The 13,099-nt window shown below is 40.7% G+C and overlaps 3 protein-coding genes across 3 annotated transcripts; 2 read left to right on the top strand and 1 right to left on the bottom strand.

The window, feature by feature from the left end:
• The first annotated feature begins 585 nt into the window (after nucleotides 1–585).
• Nucleotides 586–4,006, top strand: tgfa (transforming growth factor, alpha). The gene is given in 6 exon segments (XM_068742075.1): nucleotides 586–625; nucleotides 1,429–1,605; nucleotides 3,149–3,263; nucleotides 3,588–3,709; nucleotides 3,712–3,737; nucleotides 3,920–4,006. Coding segments are annotated over 6 exon segments (567 nt in total).
• A 3,181-nt stretch (nucleotides 4,007–7,187) lies between these two features.
• On the bottom strand, nucleotides 7,188–8,984 carry hdhd3 (haloacid dehalogenase-like hydrolase domain containing 3). Its single transcript, XM_068742898.1, has 3 exons — nucleotides 8,966–8,984; nucleotides 7,947–8,281; nucleotides 7,188–7,681 (listed from the first exon to the last, which is right to left on the bottom strand). Exons 2-3 carry the CDS (start codon nucleotides 8,274–8,276, stop codon nucleotides 7,289–7,291), a joined length of 723 nt encoding a protein of 240 aa, XP_068598999.1. The 5' UTR covers nucleotides 8,277–8,281; nucleotides 8,966–8,984; the 3' UTR covers nucleotides 7,188–7,288.
• Nucleotides 8,985–9,556: 572 nt separating this feature from the next.
• Nucleotides 9,557–12,575, top strand: trub2 (TruB pseudouridine (psi) synthase family member 2). The gene is made up of 8 exons (XM_068742285.1): nucleotides 9,557–9,744; nucleotides 9,873–10,013; nucleotides 10,698–10,772; nucleotides 10,878–10,939; nucleotides 11,034–11,115; nucleotides 11,277–11,349; nucleotides 11,560–11,696; nucleotides 11,802–12,575. The coding sequence occupies exons 1-8, from the start codon at nucleotides 9,627–9,629 to the stop codon at nucleotides 12,080–12,082; spliced, it is 969 nt and encodes a 322-aa protein (XP_068598386.1). The 5' UTR covers nucleotides 9,557–9,626; the 3' UTR covers nucleotides 12,083–12,575.
• Nucleotides 12,576–13,099: the final 524 nt, after the last annotated feature.

Here is a 13,099-nt window from a genome sequence, read left to right as displayed (position 1 = left end):
AATATATACTGTATATAATCAACCGTATAACACCAAACAAAATAAAAGGAAACAAAAAAGAGAAAAAGCAATGACAGAAAGAGAAGAGACAATAACAAGAAGCACATTTTTGTGGAAAGAATCCTCTTTTACTTGGATTATATTATTCCTATTTTTCGCAATACTTCCAACACCAGGAAGCAGGACACAAAGACTCTTAGAATAACTAATTCAAATTATTTGACATTAGCTAGGCATATATTTATTTAGGTCATAAAATATGATTCCCTCCTCCCCCTCCCTGTAATTGGTCAGCGTCTGAGGAGATTGCGCGTTTCCTCAAATGAAGATGCAAATCCGTTTTGATATTTAAAAACAACAACAACTTGAACGCAATGATTCTCCGCCACAGTGAGTAACTTTCTGCGCGTCAACGACAGCAGTTTCCGGCTCTCCTCTGGGCTGCGTGTTTTCTGCGCTGAAGGGTTTTGTTGCGCGTCCCCGCAGCCTCCAGCACGATCCACTAATGAGGCCACTGATTCCACGCACGCAGTTTCGTGAAGCTGCTCCACAGTTAAGGACACTTGAGACTACGAGTCCGTCAGGATGACTCGGATTTTGTGGGATATATTTTTTCTTGTAAGCGGTGAGTAGCTTTGCTTGCAGATGAAATATGGGCTTCCTTGGTTTTGCGTTGAGTTTATGATTCAATATTAAATCACAGGATCTCATTTTGAGTTCCAAAAGCATGCCAAGAAAATATTTTTGTTTTCGGTTTTTCCTGAATTTCTGAAATAACGAGATAAATTTATGATAAATATTTTTTTATGTTATTTTAGGTATTTTGTTCCGGTTTTTAGAGGTAATTTCCGAAAGTTTTTTTTCCCTTGAAGTTATCTCATAAATTCAGGAAAACGGAAAGTTTTTTTTCTTCAGTGAATGCAATAAGCTTCCGTATTAAAGGGTGTGTGTGTTTTTTTCTTTCCCCCTTAGTGAAATGATAGTTGAACACCACGTTTCGTTGCTTGTGCTTGGTGGGATTGTGTCTGTTCATCCTCTATGGAGTCACAGAATCTTATTTCAATTACAGGGTGTGTTACTTTTGATAGATTTTTGTTTGTCGCACTTTAATGAAAAAAATGTAAACACAATATTTACTATGATCTTTGCACTGCTTGTCGGTCTGACTGTGTGATACATATATATCAGTGTTTTGGTATTACCTTTCAGTGATGGCTTGACCCTGTTACTATTGTTTGGGGCCGCTTACGCAGGCATCGGTATCACACTGAAGACCAAGATATATGATCATCATATAGCATAGAGGCCGATCACTGCCACAAAGATTATTTGTCAAGGACATGTGATACCTGGTTTTCCTTCGGGGCAAACATCACAGCAGAGTAATTCGTCTTCCTTTATATTCCGGTTCTCTTTTTCTGCCTGCAGGTTCCCTCTTTTCTTTAGGAGCAGGTCAGAGCAATTCAACAATTATTGAAGCCAACTTTTCCATCATTAGAAATTCCACTGTTGCGCAGCCTTTCTCAACAAGCAGCTCCGCAGTAAACAGCAACACAACTACAGCGAACACTGCATCTCCAACGACTAAAACCCCTTCTGTGAAAAGTGAGTCTCAGCACTGCCCATATCAAGCCCCTTCCACTAAATGAGAACCGTATTTTATAAGATCAATGCTCTTATGATCTTAATTCACACCAGTCATGGTTTAATCTGACTATTTTCCTGTTGATTCCTGCTGTTATTCTAGTAGTACTTTCTTCTTGTCCCGTGAGGGGTCGCCACAGCAAATCAACTTTCTCCACTTCACCCTTTCCTTTGCATCGTCCTCCCCAACACCGGCCACTCTCATGTTATTCTAGTACAGTATAGCATATGCTAATCGTGGATTATTTCTCTCTTTGCAGGTTCCCTCTTTATATTCGGAGGAGGGCAGGGCAATTCAACAATTATTGAAGCTGAGATTTTCATCAGTAGAAATTCCACTGTTGCTCCAAACACCTCAACGAGCAGCTCTGCAGCAATCGGCAAAAGAAACGCAACTTCAATGATAGTTGCTACTGCTACAAAAAACACCCATACAGTTAAAAGTAAGTCTCAGAAACGGCCTCATCATGAGAAGATGAAGATGATGGCTGAAAGAATAACTATATTATCCTGTGTTTAATAATCTCAAGAGCTTGATCCAGGATAATCTTTATTATCTATTCTTCTTGTGATTTTCCTGTTATTTCTACAATTCTTAACGAACACCTACTTTATCGGCTGAGACTGACATTGCTCTAATTCAAAGTAGGTTTCCATACAGTGATCCTACACCAAAAAGCAAGAGAATATGAATGTCAAGCTGTGTCCACTATAAAAGTCACTGTATTTCAGATCAAAGTTTACTATTTGCCATCATAAATATGCAACCCTTGATGTACAGTCACTGCTCCTGCAAAGAGTTCTGATCACTGTATATAGCCTCCATTGAGCTGCAGCGCAGCGACACATGCAGACAATGAGGAGCTCGCCGACAATCGGTTCTCCACGCATGAGCGAAGGCATTGTTTGGTGTACAGATTATCAGCAGAACATGCAGCCATTTCACAAAAAGCTGTATTTTCAGTAGAGAATTATTATCTGAAAAGCCCCCTTAAAGCCCCTTAAGGGGGTTGTTTGTCTCGCAATGCTTTTCTCATTCGACTGCCAAAATCACATGGAAAGAGAGAGGTAGGCAGATGCCTCAGGGACAACAGAGGGCTTTCACAGAGTCTGAAAGAGACAATCCAATCCAGAAACTCATTTACCGTCGGAATGGCGTCTGTGACGAAGGCTGTAATGCAACTATCTGTCTGGATGCTCATCCTCGATGCCACACTGTGCATCTGTTTCAGCCTTTCAGGAAACACTGAATTTTGTTTTAGTTACCGTAGTTAGTCATATAGGAATTTGCCTGACTGTACAGCTGATGTCTAAGAAATGTCCATTTTGTCTGGGTGTCCATTTAATGAGATTTGTTTTAGTGAGAGAAAACTTAGTTGCTTGAAGGACGAGAGGTAAAGGACATATTTATGGTATTAGGAAAAAGCAAAATTACTGTCCGAAACGTTCTAAAATGTGCACACCTCTCGCTGTTTTAACAGTATCCTTTCTCACAACCTCACAGAGTTTGTGGTGGTGGCCGTTCGGTCTCATTTTGATGATTGTCCAGACTCCCATCAACATTTTTGCTTCCATGGCACATGCCGCTTCCTGATATTAGAAGAGACACCTGCATGTGTGTAAGTGGGCACTGCATGATTTATTAAGCAACAACATTGTGTTGAGATTTGACTCGTGCATCTCCTTATGGCTCTTGTGTAACACTTCTGGAAAAATATAACCTTCTTTTAAGGATTTTTTTTCAGTTGCATGATTAGATGGATTTTTAGCAAAGAGGTGAAAATGTTTGGTGTTACAAACCACTGGAAGAGTGATGAATTCTCCTGCTGCCAGTATAATTACATATAAATACTGTGATGTACTTCAGCTGTCCTGCATGAACTGCAGCTTCTGCCTATGAGCTCATGCGTGAATGCTGACTGAAGTTTCCCTCCATGCTGCAGGTGCCATCCAGGTTTTGTTGGGATGAGGTGTGAGCATGCAGACCTGCTTGCGATAGTAGCAACTAATCACAGACAACAGACTGCTGGCACTGTGCTGATGTTGTGTGTGATTGGGTGTGTACTCATCATGGTGTTGTGTACTTTATTACAGTAAGTAATACGTAAATTTGATGTCACTGTTTTCAGTTGGATCACAGCTGGTTAACTGAATGGTGTTTAGGGTACTAATAATCAGTTAGGAATATGCTGCAAGTGAATATTCCCATGAAGGAATGAGGAATTAGATAGATAGCAGTAATATTTGTTTTATTTTTGGTCTTTATTTGATGCAGTTGCTGGTGGAGGCAGGAGTGCCGCAGGCGGAGGCAAGCTCATCTCTACTTCATACAGAAGCACGGCGCATCCTGCCATCCTTCTGAGAGTGGTACTGATTTTATTTCTTGTGCCAGAAAGATTATTTGCAAGGTTGACGCCCAACTGAAGAAGCTATAGGAAGAAGCTATGGCACAGACGAACAAGATAAACATGCACTTGATACACAGACATCAGCGCATTTTCATTTGGCATTTGAATTCATGAAGCATTTAATTATAAAATATTGCCCTCCTTTTTATTTCACATATAAAGATCTTGTATTGTGAAACCTGGAATAATTAATGTATCCCTTTCAGTGGTTTGAGAACACATCATCCTGGAACAGGAAACATTCGCATCATGGCGTGTTACGTTTTCTCAACTGGCCCACAAACCCTCAGGATTGCATCTAAAGTCGTGTTTACATGTTGGGATCAAGCAGACTTTACCACACACAAAGGTGAATTGTCTTCACTGCAGCCTGACTGATGTGGGAGGTTAAATGCTCTTTAACGTTTTTCATATTGACTGGAACTTTTTGACCTGCATGCCACAGGAATATTTACTTCAGTCTTGAGCCTGTGGAAATTCACACGCATCTTCAGTCTGTTTGCAGCTCTGAGGCTGAAGGACCTGCCGAATCATACGTGTTCTCACTATCATTTATGGCTGGCGAAGAGGACAAAACAAGTCTTGAAGTCGGAGGACCCTGATTCCTGTTTTTGTATTTTAATAACTTTGCACATTTTTCATCAGAACTTTTATAAACACTGAAGATATATTTTTTTAAATATTGCGGTGGGGGAAACTGATGCTTTAAATACATTTTAGTGTCTGTTTTTTATGAAGGAACTCACTTCACTTGGCAGGAGTAGGAATGTTTTGGACTGATGGACTGACTGTTAGAATAAAACCGTGGACTTTTTATCTGTAAGTCTACATAAATTTGCAACTTAATATTGTTCCCACATGGTTATGAGGGATAACGTTGTTGTTTTTTTCCTAGTGATTCGACTCCAGTGTTGCTACTGAAGCTGAAATATTTGTCAGTTTTATTTTGTTTTATTCCTGAGCTGTAATTGAACATATTGATGCATCGGAGGTATTTGAGTAGCATGCTATGACTGGCACAACACATGCACATCCTGGGTGAGCTTATTCCACATTCCTTAACATTGTTGCACTTTTCTGTCTGTTTACTCACTGCCCATAAAAGACTGCACAAAGTATTTATAATGACAGATGGATCACCTATGGGAAGAGGCATTTTAAAGAAATTGCACGTAACACTTCGAGTGATCTGTTATAGCATTGCATCTGTTTTGAATTTAAATATCTTTAAATGAGAAATGCTTCTGAAAATTACTTTAAAATACTACTAGGAGATGGAATAAAACTGACTGTACCTGTATTATGATAAATGTGGAAACAAGTGCGTGTGTGTGTGATGTCATTAAAATGACAAAGGTTGTGATGATACACGTCTTTGATCAGATTTGCATTGTATTTGTTGCATCATTGTACTGATGTGTACATTTCAGAACCATGCAAAAAATATTCAATGTGTTTATATGTCAATGCAAAATCATCCAAAAAGGATGACCTTTTCATTGGTTAGCTCTTCTTTGTAAGATTTGTCACAGTTGAAAATGATCTGCATTGATTTACAAAATGAAATTATTTGAAAATGCGATTGTGCGTGCCTGTGTTTTATTCGTGTGCCCATTAATTGCTGCTCCATCTCCAGAGACTGTTATCCGCTTCGTCACGTGACCCTATTTTCACTCCTGAAGCTCCTTCCCCTTTATTCTCTCCCTTCATATACCCGGAATCTTTGATGTTCTTTTTTTTTCCCCTTCACTGAATATTTCAAGATGCAGAAATGGCAGCAGTTGAACAAAGAGCTGAACTCTTGAGTGCTTCTTTAGCTGAAGGAAATGTTACAGCCTTCATTCATATCGGGATTATTGTCCTTTTGAGCTAACACATTGTATAGCCATTCGTGTTAAAACCTTTGCTCACTGTGAAAGACTACACCACATACGTCAGGCTTATTTTAAAATACCCACTGTATGTCCATGAATTAACATTTTGCCTCTTAAACGTGCCGCTTCTCTGCTCTTTCCTTTAGCTCACTGCACAGGAAGCTTCATTTTGTATTTCAATCCCATTATGTCTTGCAAATGGATTTCTGCGACGCCCTTTGGCTGAGCTCCTCAACCAGCTTTGAATTAAGCAGCTCTTATGAGAGCTTCCATATGTTTAATGTACAATGGAGTAAAAACAGGGCAAAGTGAGGGGAAAATCCAGACATAAAATCTGTCCATTTACATTTAACGACACATTATGGAAGGTTATGTGTCTTCAGCCTCCAAAATTACGCTTACATTTCTTAAATCTGATTTGGACAAGCTTCAATCCCTATTCACCATATTCAGGCTCTGCTTTCAATTGTAATGTCACTGTTGTATTTTTTTCTTTTTTTCTGTGCTTCATCGTCTGATCCTTTTGATTCTCAGGCCAACATTCCCAGTATCTGCTTCTGACCAGATGGTTTGAAATAAGAGTATTAGGGTTAAGCAACTGTTGTTCTCTGAGAGGAATCAGATCCTTAAGTGAACATTATGTGATGAAAGGGGGTCACTGAGGGGTCACCACAGCAAATCAACGGTCTCCACTTCACCCTGTCCTCTGCATCGTCCTCCCTCACTACGTCCATGTATCTCCTGGGTCGACCTCTAGCCCTGTTCCCTGGCAGTCCCATCCTCAGCATCCTTCTACCGATATAGTCCCTGTCTCTCCTCTGGACATGTCCAAACCATCAAAGTCTGGTCTCTCTGACCCTGTCTCCAAAACGTCTAACCTTCACTGTCCCTCTTATTTTCTAATTTCTAATCCTATCCAACCTGGTCACCCCCAAAGAGAACTGCAGCATCTTCATCTCCTCCACTTCTAGCGCCGCCTCCTGTCCTCTATTCCTTGTAACCTCACTGTTCCCCCTGGGATCTTCTCCTTTACACGTACAATGCCACACCACCCACCAAGCAAATAATATATTTCAGCTTTTAATTTTTTTTTTTTTACTTATTTTTGTCATCGCATGAAAAAGGTAAATGGTTTGTTTTCCAAGACAGACTTTTAATACATATTTAGACATTTTACATATAGTAAATACAGACAATATTCACTGTTCATAGTTTTTAATTGCTATAAATGTATGTTTTGAGCATTTCATTTGATAATAGCTCTAAAGTGGTTAAGGAGTCCAATCAGTTCAACATGGCTGAATCACAGGAATGAGTTCCTCAGCTGAAATGCAGTCCGGCGCTCCACTTGAGTCATTGAGATTACTCCATGAGCAGCTGAAGATGTGATGGAAGCTCCTCCAGGGAGTTGAGCCGATGCTGTCGAGGAACATTATGCTTACGCTTGTTGTGTCTGTCTAATAGGAACCCATGTATGCCCACAGACCGGGAGGTGAGGTAATCATTCACGTAGTCGTCCCCGATATGAGCTACGCTAGCAGCTGGGGTGCCACAATTCTCAAGTGCCTGATTGAAGATGGCTGGATTGGGCTTTGCTATGCCAGCTTCCTCCGACGTTATTAAAAAGCTGAAATAAGACCGCAGACCACAAACATGCAAAATCCTTTCTAGGCGCCTGTCAAAGTTTGATACCACACCTAGCTTGAGTCCTAGAGAAGTACAACTCTCCAAAGCCTTCAATGAGTCTGGAAATACCTAAAACAAAAAAAACACAATGCATATTTAAAGTGATATTTATCTGCTGCTTTGTCTATAAATATTAACATTATACAAGTAACCCATCAGCTGTAAATATGTTTAGCATAGAGCCATGTTTGTGTAAATATAAGTTTCTTAAACTCATAAAGTCTTGATGTCAAAAAGCTCCTAAATAATTTCTGATGTCCTCTTTAAGAAACAGCATCAGTAGAAACAGGTTTCATTCATCGCATGCTGTCGCCATGTGTTACAAGTCATTTACCTCCCAGTTCTCTGCATTGCAGAAGTTATGATAAAGGTTGCTAGCCATTGTTTTCAGGAGCACTGGGTCTCGCACCCTGCACCGAGAGAACGTGTCCTGCACCACCCCCATCCACCAAGTCTGTCCATCCAGGCCGCGAGTGATGCCATAGTTTGGGTATCTGCTGGAATGGTGGCGATACGCCTGACGGAACGCGGCATCAACTTCAGGAGGACTGAGGCTTAAGCCCATTCGTTGAGCCTCCTTGCAGTACTGCTCTCCCACAGACGCACGCACCTTCAGGAGAGTGTTTGTTACATCCCACAAAACGCATTGCAGAGGAGCTCGCATCCCACCTACAGAGGAAACAAATATAAGGCAGGTCCCACAAAACACGTTTCATCAATGTTGCCTCGCCCTGTTATTTCTCCTGGAATGTGTTGGATTAACCAGCTCCATGTGACAATGTATAATAGCTGAAAACACTTTCGGTACAAACCAATCTTACTGCGCATGTCTGTGACGTCACCTATACGCGCTTCTGTTATTCCCGGAAGATAGTCGCAGAGAGAACTAGTCAATATCTGAGACAAACACGTTGCTGGAGATATTGAAGGGGGAGAGTAACAGCGCAAACGGGGGAAATGCGCGAAATAACGCTAAAGTTTCAAGCAGAAAAGGGCGGAGCGATGTTTTGTTTACAACGGAAGTCGCTATGGCTTCTTCTTCTATTTCCGGTATATTTTGTAAAATTGCGCATGTCAAAATAATTTATTCCAAAGTGTGATGCATGAACACGCAAATGCTAATCGGATCAATATATTTAGGATCCATGAACACAGTGCATCCGATCATAATTTTAATCAGAACTCTGATCGAATTAACTACATTTTGTCCATGTAAACGCAGCCAATGTCACGTTGGCTAGCCACATGAAACTTGGTTTTATTTCCGCAGCTACGTCCTAGTCTTTTTTGCACATGTTAGAAAACTTCACCAAAGAAAAGGAAATAGAAAAGTTGCACAAGTCTGAATCTTACCTCGGTTTCGTGCGTTAACCCTCGCTACAGTTCTGACTGAGACGATCTTCTTCGGGCATTTTATGAAGTTGGCAGTTTTTGGTTCAATGCCGCCACCTTCTGGTGTGGAGAGTGCATGGGCACTTCTTTTTCAAAAACTAATTTTAGCTAAACCGCTGTATTTAAAAAACAAAATCTATACATATAATGCTTGCTGATTACTTTTGATAGGCTGTTCGCACCACTGTGTGCAAACCTCACCCTTCATATGACGTTATAATGTTTTGTATTTATACAACCATCTCTTCAGCTCTTCTTTGATATGTGGGATTGGGCTATATTCTTCTGCCAGGTCTGTAAAGATGTAAACATTAACAGTCTTATATTTCAAGATTAATGTGATTCCTTTTCCTGGCGTTTATTGACTGGTGATTTTGGTGTATAAATAAAATCAATTACACCAACCACCGCTCATATAGTTGTGGTGCACTTACACCTCCGGAACGGCAGGAGGCAGTATATTCAAAGAGCAGCTACCTAAACGTACAGGCAGATGTAGGTGCGCATGCGCAAATGACCACATGAAGTTAGGACAGTTGACGCGGTCGTGTGGTATTACATTAGCTGTGACCCATAATTGTAATTTTACTAGTCGTCCAGAAATTGAGATGTTTAAAACATAATGGCAACTCCAGCTATTCGCATGTTTAGGAGGTTGGAGGGTTTGTTTTGTGTTTACAAGCCCCCCGGCGTCCACTGGAAACTCGTCCGGGATACTATTGAGACGCATCTTCTGACAGGTGAGGGTAACATACCCGGATGGGTATGGACATCAGCATTTAACAACGCGCAATGTCGGCGAGCATTGTCCTTTTGGATCCGTGGACGCAGTGTCGATAGCTGAGCCTGTACATTCGCCATCGTCCAGGTTTGAAGGCGACACCGGCCGCGCCGCTTCCTCAGGCGGTCCGCTTCCTGGCACGCAGAGAGGCAGACGCTGAATCCGGAGCAGCTAAAGGACTCGTCGTGTCTGCGCTCTCTCTGCCAGCGCTTTCTAAGCATCCTCTTGGTATGTGCGACCGCTTCACTGCTTATCTCCTGCCTCATCCGCGAATTGTTCACATAGTTCACGTAGTTTTCTTGAAAGCAAGTTCAGATAATAATCTTTTGGAACTGCAGTTCTCTTAAAAATCCTATTTAGATTAAAATAATTCAATTTGTAGTTTCCTATTTTTTTCTATTTATAGACGGGCATGTGCAAGTGCACACCAAATATTTATAAACTATTCATAGCTCTGATATAGTACAAAGTAAATAGATATCGCATTAAATAAATGCCACCAGAAAACAAGTAAACCGTTGTCCATTACAGATATGGATAAAAGTCCAAATAAATATGTAACAGAACTCCTTGACAGAGAATAGGCAGACCCATATTATCCTCTCTGCTCTCCAAACCAGCACCCTTGTGTCAACAGCAACTGTTACTGATTATTTTTGTGTTAGAATTGAACACTAGTAAATTAATTAGTATTATCAGGTTAATAAGGTCTATTGTTATTTTAATGTTCTTAGTTGCAGTCAAAATGTTTCCTTTGAAACCATCATCTGATCATATTTGAATAGACTATAAATCTGACCCATTGACTCATTGTCTTCATTTTCATATTGGCGCAGGTTGATAATGGATGCACTCATTTAATAACAAGACCATATTTGAGTGAATGAAACGTATCCTTTCTGTGTGTGTCAGTGACTGGACCGGAATTCCAGCATGTTAAAGTCGGAGTGGGACATCGCTTGGATGCACCGTCTTCTGGTGTTCTAGGTATGGTTATTTTGGAGATGATCATATGAGGAAAACCATTTTCAGACTGTGTTGTCTTTAATATATGTTGTGTGTGTGTGTGTGTGTGTGTGTTTATTCATTTAGTTCTTGCAATTGGAAATGGAAACAGGGCCCTACATAATTTCTACTCAACGCGAGTTACGAGGGTAATTTATGATTTATGCTGGTTTCATAAAAGATGCCGATAAGAAGCAGTGAAGATAGAATATTATCGATTTAATGCTGTTTGATGTGTTTCAGGATTACACTCTGGAGGGTGAATTTGGGACTGCAACACATGATTTCTCTCACACAGGCAGAGTTGTAGAAAAATCCACCTATGGTAGGAAATCTTGAGTTTTTTTCTGTACATGTTATTTTATTCACGTGATACGTAAACACGACAAGTGAAGTAGTATTATATTTACTACATGTATATGTCTATATATATATACAGAATGTTTGTGTGTATACGCACTAACCCTAAAACATTGTGTTCAACAGATCACATCACACAGGATAAACTGGACCGAGTCTTGGCGATGCTGCAGGGAGTCAATCAGAAGGCCTTGTTAATGTATTGTAGATGTTTAATACTCATTACATTTCTATAAACAGACCATTTTGGTTCCTACATCCCTTATTAAAGTTTTCTTTGTGCTGTATTTTTTTATACAAATACTCTTTGTGTATCACATCAGTCCACAAAGTAGCAGCAGAGTCACATCGCTGCATAATTATTCTTGATGCAGCCTAATGACCGTTTTGTTTTGTTTGTCTGGTTCAGGTATTCCAAAGTCGACATGCGCTCACAGGAAGCTTATGAGCTGGCTGCACGAGGCTTACTGGGTCCAGAAGGGAAATCGGCGCCCATTCTGACAGGCCTCCGTTGCATCCACTTCCAGCCTCCCAACTTCACTTTAGGCAGATAATCTTCAATTGAACACACAACTTCTCATTTCACACCATAAACTCTGCAAGTGTACAGCATGCTGACTGATTTTGTCTGATTCTCCTCTTTTCACACAGAGGTGCAGTGTCTGAATGAAACACAGAAATATTTGCGCAAAGTCGTGCATGAGATCGGCCTCGAGCTCCGTAGCACTGCGGTATGTAAAGGAGTTCGACGGACCAGAGAGGGCCACTTCACCCTGCAGGAGTCGCTGATCCGTCACCACTGGACTGCTTCTGACGTTAAGCAGGCTGTTGGAAAATACCACGCTTCAAAGAAAAGCAGAAAATCTGCACGCACAGAACAAGGTCCCAGTGTTACAACATCAGGTCATGATGCAATAGCAGCAGGTCAATAAAAGGAAATGTGGCCAACAGTCAGTGCAAGTCACTGGTAATTGATCCCTCACTGGTTTTTAAAATCAGAAAGGTTCAGATCGACGCAATTTGTAATGTCTTGCTTTTGTTTAACATTGAAACTTCTCTCCATTTATCAAACTCTAGCATATAATGTATGCTGTAATGCTTTTGCTTTTGGCAAAGTAATACATTTTCTAAACTTTAATATTAAAGTAATTTATCGTGAAGTGCCCTTTTTTACTGCCTGTTTACCGATGGTACCACTTGATCTTCTTTCAGTGACTCAACAAGAGATGAAAGTACAAAATGGTCACCACCATGTTTACAGGTTTTTGTATGACATGAGGAAAGAAGCAACACTTAAGGCTTGATATAATGATGTATCTGCCTTGTTGGTATGAATACCCATCTGGAAAAAGGTTGTTTACTGGTTTCAGTTGCTTCTCTGCCATTCTTTTAACATTAACAGCCAGAACTATATCTTTCACCTTGTTTAAGAACCATCTGATCTTTGTGGCATGGTGGCGCAGTGTGTCATGCCGTTGCCTCACAGCAAGAGGGTCCTTGGTTCGATTCCACCTGGAGTCTTTCTGTGCAGAGTTTGCATGCTCTCCCTGTGTCTGCGTGCATTCTCTGGCTTCCTCCAAAAACATGCAGCTTAAGTGAATTGGTGGAAGTGTGAGCACGAAGGGGGGTCTGCGATGAGCTGGCATCTCATCTGGGGTGTGCCCTGCTCCTCACCCGTTGCCAGCTGGGATAAACCAGCGACCCGCACTTTAGATAAGCGGCTGAAGATGAGACAAATATAATCGTCTTGTCTTCAAGATGAACGAATTACCGTAGTTCTTTCTTTACATTCATTTCATTATAAATTAACTAGAGTAACAGTGCCATACTTACTATCCCGAGTGTGTATGTGTTGACATTAAGTTGTAGATCACATAAAAACAAATACACATAAATGAAAGATGTATTCTGAGTGCACACAGAGCTCTGTTTTAAAGACAGGAAAGATG

Source organism: Brachionichthys hirsutus, chromosome 8 (assembly GCF_040956055.1).
Source record: "Brachionichthys hirsutus isolate HB-005 chromosome 8, CSIRO-AGI_Bhir_v1, whole genome shotgun sequence".
Taxonomy (NCBI): domain Eukaryota; kingdom Metazoa; phylum Chordata; class Actinopteri; order Lophiiformes; family Brachionichthyidae; genus Brachionichthys; species Brachionichthys hirsutus.
This window is presented reverse-complemented; position numbering and strand designations above follow the sequence as displayed.